General features: G+C 32.7%; 3 protein-coding genes across 5 annotated transcripts; 1 reads left to right on the top strand and 2 right to left on the bottom strand.

Moving 5' to 3' along the window:
- The first annotated feature begins 17 nt into the window (after nt 1-17).
- PIP4K (Phosphatidylinositol 5-phosphate 4-kinase) lies at nt 18-8268 on the top strand. Of its 2 annotated transcripts, XM_008196574.3 has the most exons (8): nt 18-154; nt 232-426; nt 474-571; nt 624-734; nt 3397-3535; nt 3589-3931; nt 3987-4181; nt 7313-8268. In XM_008196574.3, exons 2-8 carry the CDS (start codon nt 292-294, stop codon nt 7546-7548), a joined length of 1257 nt encoding a protein of 418 aa, XP_008194796.1. In that variant the 5' UTR covers nt 18-154; nt 232-291; the 3' UTR covers nt 7549-8268. The 2 variants fall into 2 exon arrangements, with proteins under 2 accessions (XP_008194796.1, XP_971403.3); XM_966310.5 differs by having other exon boundaries at nt 139-426.
- A 2879-nt stretch (nt 8269-11147) lies between these two features.
- LOC660116 (uncharacterized protein) lies at nt 11148-15677 on the bottom strand. The gene is made up of 7 exons (XM_008196575.3): nt 15422-15677; nt 14625-15369; nt 12219-12316; nt 11925-12171; nt 11668-11878; nt 11421-11575; nt 11148-11373 (listed from the first exon to the last, which is right to left on the bottom strand). The coding sequence occupies exons 1-7, from the start codon at nt 15617-15619 to the stop codon at nt 11174-11176; spliced, it is 1854 nt and encodes a 617-aa protein (XP_008194797.2). The 5' UTR covers nt 15620-15677; the 3' UTR covers nt 11148-11173.
- A 6598-nt stretch (nt 15678-22275) lies between these two features.
- Nucleotides 22276-23677, bottom strand: LOC100142445 (swi5-dependent recombination DNA repair protein 1 homolog). 2 transcript variants are annotated; one of them, XM_008196576.3, is made up of 3 exons: nt 23423-23581; nt 23184-23365; nt 22276-23087 (listed from the first exon to the last, which is right to left on the bottom strand). In XM_008196576.3, exons 2-3 carry the CDS (start codon nt 23359-23361, stop codon nt 22327-22329), a joined length of 939 nt encoding a protein of 312 aa, XP_008194798.1. In that variant the 5' UTR covers nt 23362-23365; nt 23423-23581; the 3' UTR covers nt 22276-22326. The 2 variants fall into 2 exon arrangements, with proteins under 2 accessions (XP_008194798.1, XP_001811460.1); XM_001811408.3 differs by having other exon boundaries at nt 22276-23365; nt 23423-23677.
- Nucleotides 23678-24791: the final 1114 nt, after the last annotated feature.

Here is a 24791-nt window from a genome sequence, read left to right as displayed (position 1 = left end):
AAAACGATTATTATTGGATTTTTTCAAGTTTTGGCGCTTTTTGGGCGTTTTTGCGATAACGGGGGCCGTTTTTGCGTGGTTTTTATGTGCGGTTTGGTGGTTTTGGTGACTTTGGCGAGCATCGCCGAGCTCAGCCGATAACTAATCAATGAAGGTGTGTGTCTAAACAATCAGATTTTGTCAAAAAACGGTCCTTGAGCGAATTTATTGAAATTCCTGTAAATTGGCCAGGTTTTCGGGATGGTTAGCACCTAAGGTTGAGACTGGACTGGCGGCCATTTTGCGAACCAGATGATGTCTTTGCCGAGCAGCATGGGGCCGTCGAAGCTCAAAAAGAAACACTTCAGGGTGAAGCACCAGAAAGTCAAGCTTTTTAGGGCGAACGAGCCGTTTCTGTCGGTCTTCATGTGGGGGATTAACCACACGGTGGGTATGTGCGAGGGTTTTGGGGCAAGTTTCAGGGTTTGTTGTAGATTAATGAACTGATGCATGTCACCATCCCTGTCATGCTTCTGCCAGACGATTTTCGGGCCTATTCCAAAATCAAAGTTGATAATCATCTGTTCAATAAGTATAGAATGGTAGAGAATTGGGGGAAAAATTGGTGATAATGGTTTTTTTAGAGAGAATATGTCCTCGCATTTTAAGGTTAAGGAATACTGTCCTTTGGTGTTTAGGAATATCAGGGAGAGGTTTGGAATTGATGATTTAGACTATAAGGAATCTCTGACTAGGTGAGTTGGCTGTAATTGCAAAAAAGTGCAATGAAAGTTGGCTGTGATAAGTGAATTATCGATAATTCTGATAAGTTTGATTTCGAGAAAAACCAACTAGATTTCATTATTGGGTGGTAATTGAGTTGTTCACTAGGTTCTTAGGTCATATTTATTTTTCCCAAGTGTTTGATAACTACAGGTACAATTAATTACAAAATAAATGCCATTGTACAGGAATGATGTTGAGATAAAGACAGTAATCTTAATTTAAATAGGCAACCAGTTATACAAGCTACAATTTCCCAAATCTTTTTTTTAACATTTCTCGAATTATCTTGGGATCAAAATATTTGTATGGAATCAAACAAATAAAATATTAATCTCGAGTGATTTTTTAAATTTTTGGGTGTTATTACAAGATCTGGCAATAAATGAGTGTCTGGTTTAAAAATGGGCCAATTTTTTGAGCAGTTTTAGTAATTTTTTTTCAAAAAAATTGTTTTAAGGCTTTAAAAATTTGCGGAAAAACTCATGTAAAAAGCAAAAATATTGTTATTTCTGACAGTATTTAATTCTTCTTCTCAAAAGAAAGCGTCTATTTTGAAGTGATTTTTTGGTTTAGTTTAAAAATAAACGTATATTAAGATGCTCGAAAAATGCAATAAATGAGTATCTGGTTCAAAAATGGGACAATTTTCCGAGCAGTTTTAGTATTTTTTTTCTAAAAAAATTGTTTTTACTTTAGAAACTTGCTGATATGCTTAAAAAAGAGGCAAAAATAAATACTTGTTTGACTTGATCTTATTATTTCAGGCTCGTTTTTTGTAAAATATTGTGCAATAATTGAGTTCCTGATTGAATAATTGAATAACGAATAGTTATATTGTCTTAATTTGGTGATTTTTCAGTCTGTTTTAACAAATACTTAAATAAGAATTTATTCTTTCGACCAAGTTTTTTTTGTTAAAAAAAATATTTAAAAAAAAACGTGCTTAACACTGGAAAAAAGTAAATTTAGCATAATTTAATACATCTTTAGCACATTTTTACCGAAATCTTGCAAAATAATTGTGTTTCTACTGAAAAAATTTATGTAAAAAGCAAAAATATTGTAATTTCTGACAGTATTTAATTCTTCTTTTCAAAAGAAACCGTTTATTTTGAAGTAATTTTGATTTTTTTGGCGGAATTTAAAAAATTGGTATATTAAGAAGCTCGAAAAATGCAATAAATAAGTATCTGGTTGAAAAATTTCGAGCCATTTTAATAATTTTTTTTTAAAAAATAGTTTTTACTTTAAAAAATAGCAGATATGCTTAAAAAAGAGGCAAAAATAAAAACTTGTTTGACTTGATTTTATTATTTTAGGCTTGTTTTTTGTAAAAATATTGTGAAATAATTACGTTCCTGACTCAATAATTGAATAATGAATAATTATATTGTCTTCATTTGGTGATTTTTCAGTCTGTTTTAACAAATACTCAAATAAGAATTTAGAATTTATTATTTCGACCAAGTTGATTGTTTGTTAAAAAAATTGTTTTAAAATATTTATGTAAAAAGCAAAAATATTGTAATTTCTGACAGTATTTAATTCTTCTTTAAAAAAATGCGTCTGTTTTAAATATCATTTTCCATCAAGTCTTGAGATTTTTCCGGCAATTTTACAAAACTTAGGTATTGATTGAAAGGCAAAATTAACATTCAGCAACAATATATTGGCCTGTATTCTGTCATTTTTGCTTATTTTTTTAATTTGGCTGTAATTTCGTTATAAACCCAATTTTTTTTTGTTTAATTAGAACCGAATTTTTGTAATTTTTCGACGTGAAGATTAAAGACTGCTAAATTATGTATGAAATGTTTTTGTTTTTTGTCTGTTTTTCCTTGTTTCGTTGAATAATCTAAAGCGTTTTTCAGTAATTAATTGGAAATATTTGATTAAAAAACAGTCGTAAGTTGCAGAATTACATCTGGCAATTTGCCTAATTTTGTTAAATAAAAAAGTGTTTTTGAGCGAGAAACTCACAAAATTTTATACCAAAGCAAGGTAGAAAATACAGAGTTCGTAATACTTTGCTGAACGCAGATAGAAAATATACATATTTGAATTATTTCTTATTAGTTTCATTTAATTAAATTGGAAAATTTTGAGATTTTGAGAAAGATTTTCCAAAACTTTTCTATGAAGAGTTTTTTTTATTAAGGTCACAAAATTTGAAACAGTTTGTTAAAAAAAAGGGAGGAAAATTACGGAAATACTTCTGAACTGGGTATATTACTACGTCTGTTTGTGTATTTAGCGTTTTTTCACTAAGAAATTTAATAAATTCTGACAATTTCATTAAAACAAACATTTTTATTTGTTTTACTTTGAAAAACATTTCCAAAGATTGTATTAAAAGAATTTCTGATAAAAGTTTTATTTTTATTTGCTCTTGAAGCTGATAAAGACGTTGTAAATTTAGTTAATTTTTAAAACTATCTCTGGCGATTTTTTAATTGAGTTGAAATCCTCCATTTCCGCTTTTTATCTTCGTTTTAATTTATTATATTTTTTACCTTTAAAGAGGTTTTAAAATGTATTTGTATATTAAAATGCATTTTTTCGAATCTAAAACTAAGTACAAGGAAAGGTTTACACTTTTCCTATTTCCTATTTTTTTTCTAACGCTTTTAGATCGCAACCCTTGCCGGAAGACTCAAGTGGCAAAAGTGGCGCCAAGTTTTACCAAAGTTTCGACAAACTCTTCATCATTAAAACACTGACTTCTGAAGAGGTCGAGAGGATGCATTCGTTCCTCAAACATTATCATCCGGTAAAACCCCCAAAAAAAAAAACACTTTACCCAATTTTCAAACGAATTTTTAGTATATTGTCGAGAGACACGGCAAAACCCTCTTGCCTCAATACCTCGGAATGTACCGTCTAACAGTCGACAATGCTGAAACCTACATTGTCGTAACCCGAAACGTTTTCTCAAACCATTTAAACATCCATCGAAAATTCGACCTGAAAGGTTCGACAGTCGACCGCGAAGCGTCCGAAAAAGAACGCGAAAAAGACCTTCCCACGCTCAAAGATAACGATTTCGTCAACGAACAAATGAAAGTTTACATAGGCGAAGAGGCCAAGCAGAAATTGATGGATACGTTAACGGCCGATGTGGAATTTTTGACCAAATTGCATTTGATGGATTATAGTCTTTTGCTTGGTACTTGAAATTAAATTAATTTAATTCAAATAAACGTGTTTTTTTTTCTTATTAGGAATCCACGAGGTGGAGAGAGGCGAGCAAGAAATGGCAAGGGAAAGAGAATTAGAGTCGGAAAATGCCGGACAAGAGTCGGACGAAAGTGAGAGTGGATCGGGTTTAGAAAGTCGAAATTTTGGGTTTAATACGCCGCCAGATTCGCCGAACGCACTTGCTCAGTTCATGCGAGAACATAGTCTGCAATATGAAGGTGAGTTATTTGGAGCACAGGCGCCGGGAGTGCGTCAAAATTGTAAAATTGATTGATTCAAATATTCGGAGTATTTCGACGTTAGGTGCATTGTTTTTCCGACAAATAACTCAAAATAAATCAATATTTGTAAATTATTTGGCTTCAGTACAGTAGAAGCCGCGGATATAATAATTTTGAAGAGACCTCATAAAAATAGAAAGTGGAAAAAATTGTATATTACACTCAATAAGACTTAATTGTGGCACTCCTTTGTCGTGCTCCAAAACCATTCGTGCCACGATAGAACGTCTTATTATTTTTGAAATAAATTTTTGATTTTTTTATAGTTTTGACTGTATATGCTTCTTACAACAATAGTATGTAATGTACATTGCTAAAATTTTCACAACAATATAATTGTAAAGTAGCAATTTTGATAAGTTAACCACAAAAAACAAGAATTTTCTCTTTACAGGCATTGTCAAGGTAGACGATAATCTGTAATTTACATTGTTTACTGATTTTTTACATTGCATAATCTAATGATAATGAGTGATTAAATAACTCAAATAACTATATTAATACTTAAATTGTTATTTGTTGTCATACTTTAGCTCTAATTTTATTATTATCAGCTACCTATTGTAGCTTTAAATGCAAAATTATTTAAAATATCGCTAATTTACTTAGAACTATGAAAACAAAAAAATTAACAGTAATATTTTTATTTCGGTTTAACAAGTTGAAAAGCCCCTTCACTTTTTCGTTTTATTTATTATATTTCCCTAAATAATTAATATGAAAAGAGTGCGAGACGTTAATTTTTTTTTAATGTAATTTGAGGGCTAAAAAAAATTATAGATCTTTTTATGTCCGACTATTATTATTTATGTCACCTTGTAGCGGTTAAAATGAGCCTCATTAGTCATTATACAGAGTGTATTATACACAATAGTTCATAAGCTCTGTAGCTATTTTTAAGAAAAAAATTAGATAATAAATTCATGGTCATTATTAACAAAGTTATGAACCCAAAACTGGTTGACAAAATTGACAACATTGTCAATACAATTTTTTTTCCAAAATAAATTTAAATTTTACTCATCACGTTTTTGTTCTCGTTTTTGAACGTTTTTTGTTGCTATTGTAGTGTTTTCTTTTACAGTGCTATAGTTTATTTTTTTGTAATTTTACGTTGAACTTTTTATACCACGTGATTGAAAGAAGAAAAAATAAATAAAGAAGGAAACAGAGAAAATAGAAGTATACATATAATGGTTTTTTTCTCGTTTTTGAATGTTTTTTGTTACTATTGTAGTGTTTTCTCTTATAGTGCTATAGTTTATTTTTTTGTAATTTTACGTTGAACTTTTTATACCACGTGATTGAAAGAAGAAAAAATAAATAAAGAAGGAAACAGATAATATAGAAGTATACATATGTTTTTTTTCTCGTTTTTGAGTGTTTTTTGTTGCTATTGTAGTGTTTTCTTTTACAGTGCTATAGTTTATTTTTTTTGTAATTTTACGTTGAACTTTTTATACCACGTGATTGAAAGAAGAAAAAATAAATAAAGAAGGAAACAGAGAAAATAGAAGTATACATATAATGGTTTTTTTCTCGTTTTTGAATGTTTTTTGTTACTATTGTAGTGTTTTCTCTTATAGTGCTATAGTTTATTTTTTTTTTGTAATTTTACGTTGAACTTTTTATACCACGTGATTGAAAGAAGAAAAAATAAATAAAGAAGGAAACAGATAATATAGAAGTATACATATGTTTTTTTTCTCGTTTTTGAGTGTTTTTTGTTGCTATTGTAGTGTTTTCTCTTATAGTGCTATAGTTTATTTAATTTGTAATTTTACGTTGAACTTTTTATACCACGTGATTGAAAGAAGAAAAAAATAAATAAAGAAGGAAACAGAGAATATAGAAATATATATAATATATATAAAATATATATATATATATATTTTTTTCTCGTTTTTGAATGTTTTTTGTTGCTATTGTAGTGTTTTCTTTTACAGTGCTATAGTTTATTTCTTTTGTAATTTTACTTTTTATACCACGTGATTGAAAGAAGAAAAAATATAGAAGGAAACAGAGAATATAGAAGTATTACTTAATTGCAATTTGATCCTATAATTTTCAGCAGTTTTTAATTTATTGATTTATAGGGTACTTTTTTACACCATGTCTTAGACCTTTTTTTTTCATTTTTTTAATCTGTATCTAATTTATTTTGCAAAATTACTCTATTTAATATGCATTAAATATTCAATCAATTCTCATTTTCTTTTCTTGTTTTGTTTTCATTTTGTTTATCACATGCATGTTTTTTTTTGTTTATGCATGTTTATAATTATTTTATTTTCCTGTATTTTGTTTGGGTTAAGTTGGAGTAGCTTCAGCTAAACTTCGCCCATAATAATAGTATATTATTATACCAGATTTATAAGACGTTTTATTGTGGCACGAATGTTTTTGGAGCACGACGAAGGAGTGACCGAGACTATTATTATTTATTATTATTATTATTATTATTATTATAAATTGTGAAAATCTAAATGCACCTTTAATTTAAGTATAAAAGCTGTCTTACAGTCGATTCTTTTTTTAATCAACTGTCAAAGGGTCATCAGGTTGTTAATTAAATCAAATTCCTTATAAATAAATAGTAGTTTTTTTTTTAAGGTTGGTGCATTTTTTTTTGATTATTGAAAAAAAAATAACTATAAATTGTTATTGTTCGAACTTATCTGTCATAATTTTTAACATACTAGCTGTTTCAAAACTATAAAAACGCCAACTTCGCATTTTATAAAGTTGAGAAAAATGTAAAAGACTTATTAATGATTAGATCTCTTATTGAAAGTATAAATTACGTTAGCTATAATTTTGAGAGAAAATGCAACGTTGGCGTCCTATAGTTTTGAAACAACTAATATATCAATTTTTTGTCGAAACTTTTACTTGGACCCCTACCACTAAAAAAATTATAACTCGTGAACCCTTCACAATAAGTAAATACTTTTTTTTTTAATTTGAAGAATCTTTAAGGTAGTTTAAAACTACCAACTGTCAAATTCCAAGGCTAGTATGATTTTTTTTAAAATCGCAATAACTCAGTTTTTCAAATGGATTTTCAGGTGGGATAATCCCCGAACTGGACATCTATGCCATACCCAGCTGCGAGTCAGCCCCCGTGAAGGAGATCTACTTTATCGCCATAATCGACGTACTTACCCATTACGGCGTAAAAAAGCAGGCAGCAAAGGCCGCCAAAACGGTGAAATACGGCTCAAATGTCGACGGAATCAGTACCTGCGATCCGGAACAGTACGGCAAGCGATTTATCGACTTCATAAGCAAAGCAATCGAATAGATCGCCGGGGGGAAAACAGTTCTTGCTTTTTTCTCGTTAACGTTGTGTTGATAATTGTAAATATGATATTTTAGATATGTACATAAACGATGTGATGAAGATCAGTTTTTAAGTTGTTGATAGTCAATTCGGATGCAGTCGTGTTTTCCTGCTAGCACTGCATTGGTCTCTTTCTTATTCACACGGAGGAAAGTCAATGTTTCATTAGCAGTATTATAAGGCCCCCAGTTTTTCATTAGGACAACAGAATCAATGTATTAAGTGGTTAAATGGGAACGAATTTATTAGTTTTGTCGAAAAATTTGGCTTGACTGATTAGATTTCGCCGAGTTAGAACTACGTTAAGGCTTCTATTGAGTTTTCGTTTGGGTTTAAGACAATAATGACTTGTCTCAAAAAATGGAAAGGATGTAATATCTTAATACAGTTTTTACACTTTTTATATCGAGTTTTTACTACTTTTAAATGAATTTCTTGTCTGCGCTGCGCCGGTTTTTCGATGGTATACGATCATTGGGATTAGTTTTGCCAAATGAGCTTTAATATCTATACTTGTTATTTTGTATTTAAATTTTATATCTAGTCTATGTTATTATTGATTATTGCTATGGTAATACTTTGTAATAAATTTTCAATTTTCACTATCAGTATAATTAAGGTAACTTGTCTTTATATGTATCAGCTGTGTTTTTTTCATAATAAATCAAGAACAAAACTTTATTCATTCAGACAACCCTACCTGACAATTCTAACACATTCTTAAAATATTTCGTTTTTCCATTGAATTCAGCGGCTCATTTTGCGTATAAAACCATCTTTTAACAAGATGTAAACTTTTTAAGTTTTTTGCTAAAAATTAAGATAGGCAATTTCTATAGTGAAAAATTTTATTTGCCAAAAAAAATTCATAACTCGAAAACTAAAAGTCGTAGAGCAATGCGGTTTGTTCCATTCATGGGATTTAAAATTTTCAATTTTTTTGCTCAAATTTCCTGAGTAATACACTTACCTTCAAAGAGATGAAAAAAAATCTTTTTTTAAACTTACTCCAACAAATTTTTATGGACTTCTATATGTCTTAACAACCCACTAAAGTTGTTAAAAGTCCATATGTTCAATTTTTTGATGTTTGATTTTTTCAATTTTCGTCGCAGTTTTTGTCGATTTTGGGTACCCGGAAATTTTGTCGAGCAATAGCTCCGGAACTATCAGAGATAACCCCATGAAGTGTATTATCGTTGGAAAGCTCTTTAAATTATCTATCTTTTTCAAAAAAGATTATTGTTCTCCGACTAATAGTTTTCGAGCAAACTAACTAACTAAAAAACTATTGCGAATTTGACAATTTTCTTGATACCAATCGATTCCCCGGATCATTTTGCATAGGTATGAATCAAAATATTTTCACTTTTTGGAACAGTTAAGCCGTAAATGAGAAAATAAAAAAAATTAAAAAAAAGTTAACACCCCCCCCTTAAAATCGGTCAATTTTTAAAGTGTCTCTAAATGAAATAAAACCAATTCTATCTTATAGGTTTTGATGTGCTCTTTACGATCGAAAAAACCGTTTTCTCCTAACTCTTTTAGTTTGGCCGTAATCGGCGTTTGAAAATTGAAAATTTTTTTGCGAGATATCGCCTTAAGTCCTATGCCATTTTGTAGAGTTTTTTATTCCGGTTATCCTCCATTTTTCCGTTTCTCAATAACTCTAATAGTTTCGCCGTAATTGGCGGTTGAAAATTGAAAAAAAGTGAAAATGGAAACCATTTTTTGCGTTTTTCTCGGAAACTGTAAGACTTAGAGCAACGAACAAAAAACCATCTGATAGTGCTTAATTTTATCTATTTTTTCGACCAAACCCGGAGTCGCTCCGGGCAACGGTTCCGGCTACAGAGGCGATCAAAGTTTTTCAATAAAAAAATTCATAAAAAAAAAACTAAAAGCCGTAGAGCATTGCGGTTTGTTCGATTGAATTCTACGGCTCATTTTACATATTATATCAATTTTTCACAAGAATTAAAAATTTTTGCCTAAATTTAGGGTAGCCATTAGTCATAGTGGAAAATTTTATCCATCAAAAAAATTCATAACTCAAAAACTAAAAGTCGTAGAGCAATGCGGTTTGTTCCATTGAATTCAGCGGCTCATTTTCTGTTTTATACGAACTTTTCATGAAATTTAAAAATTTGATTTTTTTTGCTAAAATTTCCTGAGTAAAATAACACTTACCTTCAAAGAGGTGAAAAAAAATTTTTTTTTAAACTCACTCCAGTAAATTTTTATGGACTTCTACATGTCTTAACAACCCACAAAAGTTATTAAAAGTCCATATGTTCGATTTTTTGATGTTTGATTTTTTCAATTTTCGTCGCAGTTTTTGTCGATTTTGGGTACCCGAAACATTTCTTGAGCAATAGCTCCGGAACTATTAGAGATAACCCTATGAAGTGTATTATCGTTGGAAAGCTCTCTGAATTATCTATTTTTTTCAAAAAAGATTATTGTTCTCCGACTAATAGTTTTCGAGTAAACTGCTGCTAAATGCAAAAATTGGTAAAATTTTAAAAAATTCATAACTAAAAAACTATTGGGAATTTGGCAATTTTCTCGATGCCAATCGATTCCCCGGATCATTTTGCATAGGTATGGATCAAAACAGGTCCACTTTTTCGAATAGTTTAGGCGTAAATGAGAAAATAAAAAAAATTAAAAAAAAGTTAACACCCCCCCTTAGAAATCGGTCAATTTTTAAAGTGTCTCAAAATCAAATGAAACCTATTCTATCTTATAGATTTTGAAGTGCTCTTTCCGATCTAAAAAAGCGTTTTCTCCTAACTCTTTTAGTTTGGCCGTAATCGGCGTTTGAAAATTGAAAATTTTTTTGCGAGATATCGCCTTGAGTCCTATGCCATTTTGTAGAGTTTTTTATTCCGGTTATCCTCCATTTTTCCGTTTCTCGATAACTCTAATAGTTTCGCCGTAATTGGCGATTGAAAATTGAAAAAAAGTGAAAATGGAAACCTTTTTTTGCGTTTTTCTCGGAAACTATAAGACTTAGAGCAACGAACAAAAAACCATCTGATAGCGCCTAATTTTCTCTATTTTTTCGATTAAACCCGGAGCCGCTCCGGGCAACGGTTCCGGCTACAGAGGCGATCAAAGTTTTTCAATAAAAAAATTCATAAAAAAAAAATAAAAGCCGTAGAGCATTGCGGTTTGTTCGGTTGAATTCTACGGCTCATTTTACATATTATATCAATTTTTCACAAGAATTAAAAATTTAAAATTTTTTGCCTAAATTTAGGGTAGCCATTTGTCATAGTGGAAAATTTTATTCAACAAAAAAATTCATAACTCAAGAACTAAAAGTCGTAGAGCAATGCGGTTTGTTCCATTGAATTCAGCGGCTCATTTTGCGTATAAAACCATCTTTAAGCAATAATATCTATATTTGTTATTTTGTATTTAAATTTTATATCTAGTCTATGTTATTATTGATTGTTGCTATGGTAATACTTTGTAATAAATTTTCAATTTTCACTATCAGTATAATTAAAATAACTTGTCTTTATATGTATCAGCTGTGTTTTTTTTCATAATAAATCAAGAACAAAACTTTATTAATTCAAACAACCCTACCTGACAATTCTAACACATTCTCAAAATATTTCGAATAAGCACAATCAGGGTTTGATTTTACGAAATCATTAATTTCGCCCAAATCTTCATCACTCAGGTTAGGTAAGTAGAAAAAAATGCAAACAAATTTTTTTCGTGCATTTTCAACATTTGTGGCTTCCGTTATTTCCATTGTCCGCAAGTTCCCTAAAAATCACAATTATAAAAAAAAGAAACAAACCCGAAAAGCGTACCTAAAATCTGTTTTACCGACTTCGTCACACCATCTTGCACCGAACTTTGTCCTTTCATACATAAATTTAAAACAGCATCGACTAGTTTCACAGAAACTTGATTTGCGCAAAGGAAATCGGGTAGTTTTTCAGTCCACAGTTGGTATTTTTCAAATCTGGAATTAAGTTATCTAATTTGTTGATTGTTTTTTAAGTGGGTCGCCAGGAGCCACGGAATTTTCACCTCACAGGAATTACAGTTACTAACCTTGGGCACGTCAGTACTTCCAAAAGATCACTTTTATGAAAATCTGGGATTTTTCGACTGGTGTAAAACGCGACCACGTTTTCCATAATTTCAGCTTCAGCTATTCCCAGCCTTTGGCACATGTTGACCGGTTTCATGAACAGTTCTTTCAGAATTTTAACTAAATATGTGTATGATTTGGGCGAGAAATTTCGAGGAGATTTGAGACAGTCTAAAAAAAATTAACATTTTGCGCTCTAATTTTTTTCAATACTTACTATTAAGATATGTTGAAATGTGGCTTGTCTTGGGCTTATTCCTCGCATTTAGGTTGATTCTTAAAGTTAGGAAAACGTAAATAACAATCAAATTTTCTTCAGTACAGTTTTGGTCGTAATTCAGGACGAAAGATCGTGAAAAGTCTTTAATAATTTCGAAATTATTTTTTCTGTTGTGGATGTAGGGGAAATTACACAGGAGATGGTCAAGGAATATTACCGATTTGTTATTGGAGAAAAGCTCAACCTGAAATAAATTAATTTAACTTAAGTTCATTGAATTATTAAGCTTACATTTCCAGACAGTTGTAAATATTCGTACAATAAGTGTAAAATATTTACAATGCAACTGAAAACAGCAACGGATTCTTCAGAGGCCAGAAGTAATGGTTCTGCAAAAAATTTTTAATGATAAACAAACTATTCTTTAACTTAATTTGCGCTCACTCGTTTTGGAAAACATTACGCTCGTTAAACAAGTTCTCTTTATTTTAATAAACATTTCGTATATTTACGTTTTACAATTTACGTAAACAAAAGGTAAGCTTGTTTAAACTATATTTTGAACATAATCTTCTATTTTTTTTTTTTGGAAATGGTCATTTTTTTAAACTCACTCCAACAAATTTTTATGAACTTCTGTATGTCTTAACAATCCACTAATGTTGTTAAAAGTCCACAAAAACTCCATTTGATCGACTTTTTGATGTTTGAGTTTTTCAATTTTCGTCGCAGTTTTTGTCGGTTTTGGGTACCCGGAACATTTCTTGAGCAATAGCTCCGGAACTATTAGAGATAACCCTATGAAGTGTATTATCGTTGGAAAGCTCTTTGAATTATCTATTTTTTTCAAAAAAGATTATTGTTCTCTGACTAATAGTTTTCGAGCAAATTGGAGCCAAATGCACAAATTGGTAAAATTTAAAAAAATTCATAACTAAAAAACTATTGGGAATTTGGCAATTTTCTCGATGCCAATCGATTCTCCGGATCATTTTGCATTGGTATGGATAAAAATACTTCCACTTTTTCGAATAGTATTGCCGTAATTTATTTTATTTTAATTTGAAAAATGGTGGATGCGCCGAATTATTTTTAAAAAAATTCATAACTCAAAAACTAAAAGTCGTAGAGCAATGCGGTTTGTTCCATTGAATTCAGCGGCTCATTTTCTGTGTTATACCGACTTTTCACGAGATTTAAAAGTTTCAATTTTTTTGCTCAAATTTCCTGAGTAATACACTTACTTACCTTCAAAGTGATGAAAAAAAAAATTTTTTTTAAACTCACTTCAGCATATTTTTATGGATTTCTTTATGTCTTAACAACTCACAAAAGTTGTTAAAAGTCCACAAAAAGTCCATATGGTCGATTTTTTGAAGTTTGATTTTTTCAATTTTCGTCGCAGTTTTTGTCGATTTTGGTGCCCGGAACATTTGTCGAGCAATAGCTCAGAAACTATAAGAGATAACCCCATGAAGTGTATTATCGTTGGAAAGCTCTTTGAATTATCTATTTTTTTCAAAAAAGATTATTGTTCTCTGACTAATAGTTTTCGAGCAAATTGGAGACAAATGCAAAAATTGGTAAAATTTTAAAAAATTCATAACTAAAAAACTATTGGGAATTTGGCAATTTTCTCGGTGCCAATCGATTCCCCGGATCATTTTGGATGGGTATAGACTAAAACAGTTCCACTTTTTAGAACAGTTTAGCCGTAAATGAGAAAATTAAAAAAATTAAAAAAAAGTTAACACCCCCCCCCCCTTAAAATCGGTCAATTTTTAAAGTGTCTCAAAATCAAATGAAACCTATTCTGTCTTATAGATTTTGATGTGCTCTTTCCGATCTAAAAAAGCGTTTTCTCCTAACTCTTTTAGTTTGGCCGTAATCGGCGTTTGAAAATTGAAATTTTTTTTGCGAGATATCGCCTTGAGTGCTATGCCATTTTGTAGAGTTTTTTATTCCGGTTGTCCTCGATTTTTCCGTTTCTCGATAATTCTAATAGTTTGGCCGTAATTGGCGGTTGAAAATTGAAAAAAAGTGAAAATGGAAACCTTTTTGTGCGTTTTTCTCGGAAACTGTAAGACTTAGAGCAACGAACAAAAAACCATCTGATAGCGCTTAATTTTATCTATTTTTTCGACCAAACCCGGAGCCGCTCCGGGCAACGGTTCCGGCAACAGAGGCGATCAAAGTTTATCACTAAAAAAATTCATAAAAAAAAACTAAAAGTCGTAGAGCACTGCGGTTTGTTCCATTAAATTCTACGGCTCATTTTACATATTATATCAATTTTTCACAAGAATTAAAAATTTAAAATTTTTTGCCTAAATTTAGGGTAGCCATTTGTCATAGTGAAAAGTTTTATTCATTAAAAAAATTCATAACTCGAAAACTAAAAGTCGTAGAGCAATGCGGTTTGTTCCATTGAATTCAGCGGCTCATTTCCTGTATTATACCAATTTTCAACGAGATCTGACATTTAAAAATTTTTTTGCTAAAAATTAAGATAAGCAATTTCTATAGTGGAAAATGCGGCTCATACCACGTATTATACCAGCTTTTCACGAGATTTAAAATTTTGAAATTTTTTGCTTCATTACACAGTTACCAATTTGATGAATGACAAACGTTTTTAAATTTGGTTGTCAGCATCGCCACCTTAATTTCAAAACCATAGCCACTCTGATCACTTACCTCCCCCACTTTTCTTTGTTTTTTCGGGCACAACCTCGATCCAAATTTCGTGCAAGAGTTGCGTCAAATTGGCAATTTGTGTGTCAAACTCCTGACTCACTGCATCAGTCCTACCACCCACACGAACCTGGTTAACAATTTTTTTATACAGTGGAATAAACGGATTGCCTTTAGCTTCAATAAAAATTTCCTCATTTTTATCCAGATTTTTTATGGTTTTAGTTTGCGTCAAAGCATTCAAAATGCCATAAAGCCGTGTCAGGACTTTAATTCTCCACTTGACACTCGACACTTTGCCTTCCAGATTCAAACTGAGACTCCTCTCCGTGCCCAAATTATTTTTCGATTTCGATATCAGGGTGAGAAAAGTCGGAAAAATCGTATCGAAATTTTCGGCAATTAGGAGATTTTGGTGTTCTAAAAGCGCGTCGAGTAGAAGAAGGGAGTCTTCCTGGATGTGTTTGTTAATATTTGTCATTGCGCATTTTAAGTTTGTTAGAAAATAATTGAAGAAAGGTCGAATGGTGGCTGTGGACACTTTTTCAACAATTGCATGTAGTAGTTTTATTGCGCTTCGGCGCACTTTACGTTCCCTGTCCTGTATTAAAGCACTTGCATTTTGCGAAATGAGAGACAAGTAAATTTGTGTTGCGTCCAAAGGATGCGAAACTATCGCCTCTTTTAAATCGACACAAGCTTCCACTTTTACCGCCTCGTTGTAGTGTTTGAGTTTTGAGATAAGCTCCTAGAAATGGTATAAGTGCACTTAAGTCTAGCTACTTTTATAAGTGGCTTACATCGATGTTTGCCTTCTTTTTGCCCAGTAATCCCTCAGCTTGTCTTTCTTTGAGCTGTTCTTGTAACACTATCGGCCGGATTTTGAACGCAGTGTTGGTCACATTTTGGCCTTTGGGCAAAAATTTTGTTTTGGTTTTAATGTGGACTTTACTTTTTTCCGATTTTAGTTTTTTAGCGTGTCGGTGGTTTTTGCCCATTTCTGAGGTTAACTCACATTGACAGCATTAAACAGAACTATCGATTACTGGAACTACCAAAACTTGAACTACCCGAGGCATGTTTCGGTGTTCGAGGTTGGCAAACTTGAAAAATTTAAATTTTTAAAAGTGGACATTGCTATTATTATTATTAATTACAGTTACAGTTTTTGATTTTACTCTGACACAAAAGGCTTTATTTTTGAAGTCTTATGTTATAATAGACAATTATCTTTTGTTTTTTTATTATAATTATCATTATAATAACGTATTATAAATAATTAGCATGAAAACACTTAAATTATGAAACCTAAACACAAAAACAATCACCCCTGTTCGAGATAAAGTAAGAAAAGAAAAAGATAAGTCTCTTATGTAAAATTCTTAATAACGTAAACAAAAATTTCGTTATTGTTTAAAAAAATTACAAACAAATAAATGAAAATGTTGCTATGGTGGCAAAATGTAATTAAAAAAATCGGCCTTTATGAGATGGCCCATAACAGTGATAGGATTTTCGTACATTACTTTTGGCTCAGTCTGTAAATGACGTTATCTGCTTTTGTTTAATTTTTTTTTAATTATTTTTTTTACTTTATTTTCTTCTTATTATTTTTTACTTTATTTTTATAATTTCCAGAAATATAAAGAAATATTGTGTCAGAGACAGTAAATAAAAATGTCCGTTGTTGTTTAAAAAAATTATAAATAACCTCATTTCTCAACAAATAATGACATAAAAAATTTTGCTATAATGAAAAATCAAGGACGTTATGACCTTGAAAAAAATCTGTGATTGTTGAATCGACCCATAACAAAGAAATGTTTTTTGTACTTTAAATTGATAGTCAATGATGAAAATTTAGTTGAAACAATTTGTAAAGTTTTCTCAATTTTTGCCGATAATTTCTGAACCGTTAGTCGTAGCGACTTGATTCTTGCAAATTTGGTTTCCGCCGGTCATTCTACGGTAGAAACACTCAATTCTAAGGACATAACCCTGAATAGTTGAAAAAGAATTAATTAAGTTTGGTTTCGATAAATTTTGACGAGGCTAAATTTTTGCCGATATTTTCCGAACGGTTAGTCGTAGCGACTTGATTCTTGCAAATTTGGATTCCGCCGGTCATTCTACGTTAGAAACACCCAATTCTAAGGACATAACCCTGAATAGTTGGAACATAATTAATAAAGTTTGGTTTCGATAAATTTTGACGAGACTAAATTTTTGCCGATATTTTCCGAACGGTTAGTCGTAGCGCCTTGATTCTTGCAAATTTGGATTCCGCCGGTCATTCTACGTTAGAAACACTCAGTAATAAAAAAATAACTTCGAAAAATTAATAGTCAATGATGAAAATTTAGTTGAAACAATTTGTAAAGTTTTCTCTATTTTTGCCGATAATTTCTGAACCGTTAGTCGTAGCGACTTGATTCTTGCAAATTTGGATTCCGTCGGTCATTCTACGTTAGAAACACTCAATTCTAAGGACATTATCCCGAATAGTTAGAAAATAATTAATTAAGTTTGGTTTCGACAAATTTTGACGAGGCTAAATTTTTGCCGATATTTTCTGAACCGTTAGTCGTAGCGACTTGATTCTTGCAAATTTAGATTGCGCCGGTCATTCTACGTTAGAAACACCCAATTCTAAGGACATAACTCCGAATAGTTGGAAAATAATTAATTAAGTTTGGTTTCAACAAATTTTGACGAGGCTAAATCTTTGCCGATATTTTCCGAACGGTTAGTCGTAGCGACTTGATTCTTGCAAACTTGGATTCCGCCGCTCATTCTACGTTAGAAACACCCAATTCTAAGGACATAACTTCAAATAGTTGGAAAATAATTTATTAAGTTTGGTTTCAACAAATTTTGACGAAGCTAAATTTTTGCCGATATTTTCTGAACCGTTAGTCGTAGCGACTTGATTCTTGCAAACTTGGATTCCGCCGGTCATTCTACGTTAGAAACACTCAATTCTAAGGACATTATCCCGAATAGTTAGAAAATAATTAATTAAGTTTGGTTTCAACAAATTTTGACGAAGCTAAATATTTGCCGATATTTTCTGAACCGTTAGTCGTAGCGACTTGATTCTTGCAAATTTGGATTCCGCCGGTCATTCTACGTTAGAAACACTCAATTCTAAGGACATTATCCCGAATAGTTGGAAAATAATTAATTAAGTTTGATTTCAACAAATTTTGACGAGGCTAAATCTTTGCCGATATTTTCCGAACGGTTAGTCGTAGCGACTTGATTCTTGCAAATTTGGATTCCGCCGGTCATTCTACGTTAGAAACACTCAATTCTAAGGACATTATCCCGAATAGTTGGAAAATAATTAATTAAGTTTGATTTCAACAAATTTTGACGAGGCTAAATCTTTGCCGATATTTTCCGAACGGTTAGTCGTAGCGACTTGATTCTTGCAAATTTGGATTCCGCCGGTCATTTTACGTTAGAAACACTCAGTAATAAAAAAATAACTTCGAAAAATTAATAGTCAATGATGAAAATTTAGTTGAAACAATTTGTAAAGTTTTCTCTATTTTTGCCGATAATTTCTGAACCGTTAGTCGTAGCGACTTGATTCTTGCAAATTTGGATTCCGCCGGTCATTCTACGTTAGAAACACTCAATTCTAAGGACATTATCCCGAATAGTTAGAAAATAATTAATTAAGTTTGGTTTCAACAAATTTTGACGAAGCTAAATATTTGCCGATATTTTCTGAACCGTTAGTCGTAGCGACTTGATTCTTGCAAATTTGGATTCCGCCGGTCATTCTACGTTAGAAACACTCAATTCTAAGGACATTATCCCGAATAGTTGGAAAATAATTAATTAAGTTTGATTTCAACAAATTTTGACGAGGCTAAATCTTTGCCGATATTTTCCGAACGGTTAGTCGTAGCGACTTGATTCTTGCAAATTTGGATTCCGCCGGTCATTCTACGTTAGAAACACTCAATTCTAAGGACATTATCCCGAATAGTTGGAAAATAATTAATTAAGTTTGATTTCAACAAATTTTGACGAGGCTAAATCTTTGCCGATATTTTCCGAACGGTTAGTCGTAGCGACTTGATTCTTGCAAATTTGGATTCCGCCGGTCATTTTACGTTAGAAACACTCAGTAATAAAAAAATAACTTCGAAAAATTAATAGTCAATGATGAAAATTTAGTTGAAACAATTTGTAAAGTTTTCTCTATTTTTGCCGATAATTTCTGAACCGTTAGTCGTAGCGACTTGATTCTTGCAAATTTGGATTCCGTCGGTCATTCTACGTTAGAAACACTCAATTCTAAGGACATTATCCCGAATAGTTAGAAAATAATTAATTAAGTTTGGTTTCGACAAATTTTGACGAGGCTAAATTTTTGCCGATATTTTCTGAACCGTTAGTCGTAGCGACTTGATTCTTGCAAATTTGGATTCCGCCGGTCATTCTACGTTAGAAACACCCAATTCTAAGGACATAACTCCAAATAGTTGGAAAATAATTAATTAAGTTTGGTTTCAACAAATTTTGACGAAGCTAAATTTTTGCCGATATTTTCCGAACGGTTAGTCGTAGCGACTTGGTTCTTGCAAATTTGGATTCCGCCGGTCATTCTACGTTGGAAACACTCAATTCTAAGGGAATAACTATGAAAAGTTGGAAAATAATGAAGAAAGTTTGGTTTAAACAAATTTTGACGAAGCTAAATTTTTCCCGATATTTTCCGAACGGTTAGTCGTAGCGACTTGATTCTTGCAGATTTGGATTCCGCCGGTCATTCTACGTTAGAAACACTCAATTCTAAGGAAATAGCTATGAGAAGTTGGAAAATAATGAAGAAAGTTTGGTTTAAACAAATTTTGACAAGGCTAAATTTTTGCCGATATTTTCCGAACGGTTAGTCGTAGCGACTTGATTCTTGCAAATTTGGATTCCGCCGGTCATTCTACGTTAGAAACACCCAATTCTAAGGACATAACTCCAAATAGTTGGAAAATAATTAATTAAGTTTGGTTTCAACAAATTTTGACGAAGCTAAATTTTTGCCGATATTTTCCGAACGGTTAGTCGTAGCGACTTGATTCTTGCAAATTTGGATTCCGCCGGTCATTCTACGTTAGAAACACCCAATTCTAAGGACATAACTCCAAATAGTTGGAAAATAATTAATTAAGTTTGGTTTCAACAAATTTTGACGAAGCTAAATTTTTGCCGATATTTTCCGAACGGTTAGTCGTAGCGACTTGGTTCTTGCAAATTTGGATTCCGCCGGTCATTCTACGTTGGAAACACTCAATTCTAAGGGAATAACTATGAAAAGTTGGAAAATAATGAAGAAAGTTTGGTTTAAACAAATTTTGACGAAGCTAAATTTTTCCCGATATTTTCCGAACGGTTAGTCGTAGCGACTTGATTCTTGCAGATTTGGATTCCGCCGGTCATTCTACGTTAGAAACACTCAATTCTAAGGAAATAGCTATGAGAAGTTGGAAAATAATGAAGAAAGTTTGGTTTAAACAAATTTTGACAAGGCTAAATTTTTGCCGATATTTTCCGAACGGTTAGTCGTAGCGACTTGATTCTTGCAAATTTGGATTCCGCCGGTCATTCTACGTTAGAAACACCCAATTCTAAGGACATAACTCCAAATAGTTGGAAAATAATTAATTAAGTTTGGTTTCAACAAATTTTGACGAAGCTAAATTTTTGCCGATATTTTCCGAACGGTTAGTCGTAGCGACTTGATTCTTGCAAATTTGGATTCCGCCGGTCATTCTACGTTAGAAACACCCAATTCTAAGGACATAACTCCAAATAGTTGGAAAATAATTAATTAAGTTTGATTTCAACAAATTTTGACGAGGCTAAATCTTTGCCGATATTTTCCGAACGGTTAGTCGTAGCGACTTGATTCTTGCAAATTTGGATTCCGCCGGTCATTCTACGTTAGAAACACTCAATTCTAAGGACATTATCCCGAATAGTTGGAAAATAATTAATTAAGTTTGATTTCAACAAATTTTGACGAGGCTAAATCTTTGCCGATATTTTCCGAACGGTTAGTCGTAGCGACTTGATTCTTGCAAATTTGGATTCCGCCGGTCATTTTACGTTAGAAACACTCAGTAATAAAAAAATAACTTCGAAAAATTAATAGTCAATGATGAAAATTTAGTTGAAACAATTTGTAAAGTTTTCTCTATTTTTGCCGATAATTTCTGAACCGTTAGTCGTAGCGACTTGATTCTTGCAAATTTGGATTCCGTCGGTCATTCTACGTTAGAAACACTCAATTCTAAGGACATTATCCCGAATAGTTAGAAAATAATTAATTAAGTTTGGTTTCGACAAATTTTGACGAGGCTAAATTTTTGCCGATATTTTCTGAACCGTTAGTCGTAGCGACTTGATTCTTGCAAATTTGGATTCCGCCGGTCATTCTACGTTAGAAACACCCAATTCTAAGGACATAACTCCAAATAGTTGGAAAATAATTAATTAAGTTTGGTTTCAACAAATTTTGACGAAGCTAAATTTTTGCCGATATTTTCCGAACGGTTAGTCGTAGCGACTTGGTTCTTGCAAATTTGGATTCCGCCGGTCATTCTACGTTGGAAACACTCAATTCTAAGGGAATAACTATGAAAAGTTGGAAAATAATGAAGAAAGTTTGGTTTAAACAAATTTTGACGAAGCTAAATTTTTCCCGATATTTTCCGAACGGTTAGTCGTAGCGACTTGATTCTTGCAGATTTGGATTCCGCCGGTCATTCTACGTTAGAAACACTCAATTCTAAGGAAATAGCTATGAGAAGTTGGAAAATAATGAAGAAAGTTTGGTTTAAACAAATTTTGACAAGGCTAAATTTTTGCCGATATTTTCCGAACGGTTAGTCGTAGCGACTTGATTCTTGCAAATTTGGATTCCGCCGGTCATTCTACGTTGGAAACACTCAATTCTAAGGGAATAACTATGAAAAGTTGGAAAATAATGAAGAAAGTTTGGTTTAAACAAATTTTGACGAGGCTAAATTTTTGCCGATATTTTCCGAACGGTTAGTCGTAGCGCCTTGATTCTTGCAAATTTGGATTCCGCCGGTCATTCTACGTTAGAAACACTCAATTCTAAGGACATTATCCCGAATAGTTGGAAAAGAATTAATTAAGTTTGGTTTCGATAAATTTAGACGAAGCTAAATTTTTGCCGTTATTTTCTGAACCGTTAGTCGTAGCGACTTGATTCTTGCAAATTTGGATTCCGCCGGTCATTCTACGTTAGAAACACTCAATTCTAAGGACATTATCCCGAATAGTTGGAAAATAATTAATTAAGTTTGGTTTCAACAAATTTTGACGAGGCTAAATCTTTGCCGATATTTTCCGAACGGTTAGTCGTAGCGACTTGATTCTTGCAGATTTGGATTCCGCCGGCCATTTTACGTTAGAAACACTCAATAATAAGGAAATAACTCCAAAAAATACAAATACAAAGAAAATATGAAGTTGAAATCGGAACCACTATTTTTTGTATGACTTTTGAGTCACAAAAAAATACTCACCTTGTAAAATGATGACGTAACCGACTTTTTCACAAAAAAGCCACTCTGAACTATGATTTATTTCATTCAAAAAAAAAAACAAGACGAAAGGTGAAAAATGGTAATTTATTAAACAAAAGAAAAATAAACAATTAACATTAGACAACATTTCCCCGGACCTTAATATCCTGAATATAAGTGCCTTTATACACATCACTCAACAACCTAATCTGCGAATTCCCGTCCCTTACCAACAACTCCTCCAACCTCTTCCTCACATTCCTACACTTACCCGACGTCACACTAAAATTATACGAATAAACCCCATCATTCTGCATGCAATAATAATAAATATCCGCAGCCTTGGAAAGCCTAACGTAGGCCTTCTTGCACGACTCGAGCGACTCATCGTCATATTCCGCCTCCACTTCCTCCACAATCTTATCAGCCTTGAGTTTGTAGTGAATGGACCTGATGGCCACCATCCTCTCGTAGGTGTCGTCGTACCGGTTGGCCTTCCGGTGCAGGCCCAACACCGTGCTGAAGATCTCGGTGCGTTTCTTCGCAATCTCCTCTGGAGTGTAGAGGTCCTTGCAGTAGCCGAACTCGTACTTCCAGCCCAGACGGAACAGCTTGTCGGCCTCTTCCTCGATCTGTTTCAGCTCGGCGGCCTTCTGCTCCTCGGTCTTGCCCTCGAGGACGATGTCCGGGCTGTCGTCGACCAGGGAGAGCTCGTCCAGGATGAGGTCCATCTGGTGGGGCGGCTGCTCGAAGGCGGGCTCCACCACGGGCCCGCGCTCGCGCTTCTCCTCCGCCTTGGCGGCCTTGCCCGACGTGGAGGCCCTGGGTTTTTCACCTGGTGGAGCGTTTTCTTCCGGTTTTTCCCCAACTGGTGGGCCGGTTTCCGGTTTTTCCCCACCTGATGGGGCGTTTTCTTCCGGTTTTTCCCCAGTTGTTGGGGCGTTTTCCGGTTTTTCCCCAACTGTTGGGGCGTTTTCCTCCGGTTTTTCCCCACCTGATGGGGCGGTTTCCGGTTTAACTGACGGGGCGTTTTCTTCCGGTTTTTCCCCAGTTGTTGGGGCGTTTTCCGGTTTTTCCCCAACTGTTGGGGCGTTTTCCTCCGGTTTTTCCCCAACTGTTGGGGCCTTTTCCTCGTCAGTTTTCCGGGGAATTTCCACAGGAATGTCAGACATTTCGCTAAATTTGTGTGTTTTTTTAACACAACGAGTTTGTACAATGGTTAAAAACACTTACAATGTTTGATTTGAATGCGATTTTTCTTCTGGAAGCGACCACCGTGTACGTGATGCAGTGGAAGAAGAAAATGGCCGATTCACTTGGACTCAACACAACTAATCTCTTTCTAATGTTGGGGAAGAGACGAACTTGGCACCCCCACCCTTTTGGGCCTTTCTATGGCCGACTGAATTTCTCTTCATTTTTCACACTTGTGTACATTTTCGAATTTTTGAAATTAAATCAGCGAGATGGGCGAATTTTTTGGTACGGTTGAGTGAAATTTGAGCCAATTTGTGTCGTATCTTTGTTTTACAACAAGCTGATAAGCAAAGTTACTGCTTACAAAAAAATTGGGGAAATAAGTAAACAACTTTCATAAAACAATAATAAATCTAGAGATCTGTGAAAAATTTGCAAGAACCATTTGACAGTTTGCTAATTACTAATTTGTCTGTTTAATAATTAATTTCTAAGGCCGCTGTTTACAGAAAGCTCAGTTAAAATTTAATGCATTGTTAATTTGTTAAAAGTTAATTTGTCGTTAGGAAATGCAAGCATCTAGTTGGTTCAGTTTGATCACGTGATCAATTAATCACGCATTTAACTGTGGATTAAATTAAACCGTCCCGAAATACACTCATAACTGGTCTGCAAAAAATAGTTTTCTGAATCGAAACACGATATTATTCACAAAAATCATTACATTTTTTTGTAATTTTTTTGGCATATTGCGGTGTAAAAAAGTTTTCAATAAATCGGTCCCAAGTGTTAAAAAATACGTCAGTTATCGAAATTTTACTATTTCTAGTAACATTGGATGTTATAAATAATTTTTTTATGTTCGATTTTGTGCAAAAAATTATGTTTTCTTTGAATGTTTTTATTTAAATAATTATTTTTTAAGCTAGCGACATTTTTTACATAAAAATCGTTAGGTAGTTCGTAAATGCAAGCATCTAGTTGGTTCAGTTTGGTCACGTGATCAATTAATCACGCATTTAACTGTGGATTAAATTAAACCGTCCCGAAATACACTCATAACTGGTCTGTAAAAAATAGTTTTCTGAATCGAAATACTATAATATTAACAAAAATTATTACTTGTATCACATTTTTTTGTAATTTTTTGGCATATTGTAAAAGAGTTTTCAAGAAATCGGTCCTAAGTGTTAAAAAATACGTCAGCTATCGTATTTTTATTATTTCTAGTGTTATTCTAAAACATTGGACGTTATAAATAATGTTTTGTGCTCGATTTTGTGCAAAAATTATGTTTTCTTTGAATGTTTATTTAAATAATTATTTTTTAAGCTAGCGACTTTTTTTTGCATATTTTTTTACTAATTGCTTCATTAATTAATTAAATAATTAATTGATTTTGATT

Source organism: Tribolium castaneum, chromosome 8 (assembly GCF_031307605.1).
Source record: "Tribolium castaneum strain GA2 chromosome 8, icTriCast1.1, whole genome shotgun sequence".
NCBI classification, from domain to species: Eukaryota; Metazoa; Arthropoda; class Insecta; order Coleoptera; family Tenebrionidae; genus Tribolium; species Tribolium castaneum.
The sequence above is the reverse complement of the archived record's forward strand: the minus strand, read 5'-3'. Positions and strand labels throughout refer to the sequence as shown.

Bases quoted from the DNA above. Each gene is read 5' to 3' on its own strand.
- PIP4K (XM_008196574.3), top strand. From the start codon at position 292: ATGATGTCTTTGCCGAGCAGCATGGGGCCGTCGAAGCTCAAAAAGAAA. The intron at 427-473 runs GTGGGTATGTGC...GGTTTGTTGTAG, and splicing joins TGTGGGGGATTAACCACACG to ATTAATGAACTGATGCATGT. The intron at 572-623 runs GTATAGAATGGT...TGGTTTTTTTAG, and splicing joins GATAATCATCTGTTCAATAA to AGAGAATATGTCCTCGCATT.
- LOC100142445 (XM_001811408.3), bottom strand. From the start codon at position 23,361: ATGTCTGACATTCCTGTGGAAATTCCCCGGAAAACTGACGAGGAAAAG.
- LOC660116 (XM_008196575.3), bottom strand. From the start codon at position 15,619: ATGGGCAAAAACCACCGACACGCTAAAAAACTAAAATCGGAAAAAAGT. The intron at 12,172-12,218 runs GTAAGCTTAATA...AATTTATTTCAG, and splicing joins ATTTACAACTGTCTGGAAAT to GTTGAGCTTTTCTCCAATAA. The intron at 11,879-11,924 runs GTAAGTATTGAA...AATTTTTTTTAG, and splicing joins CATTTCAACATATCTTAATA to ACTGTCTCAAATCTCCTCGA.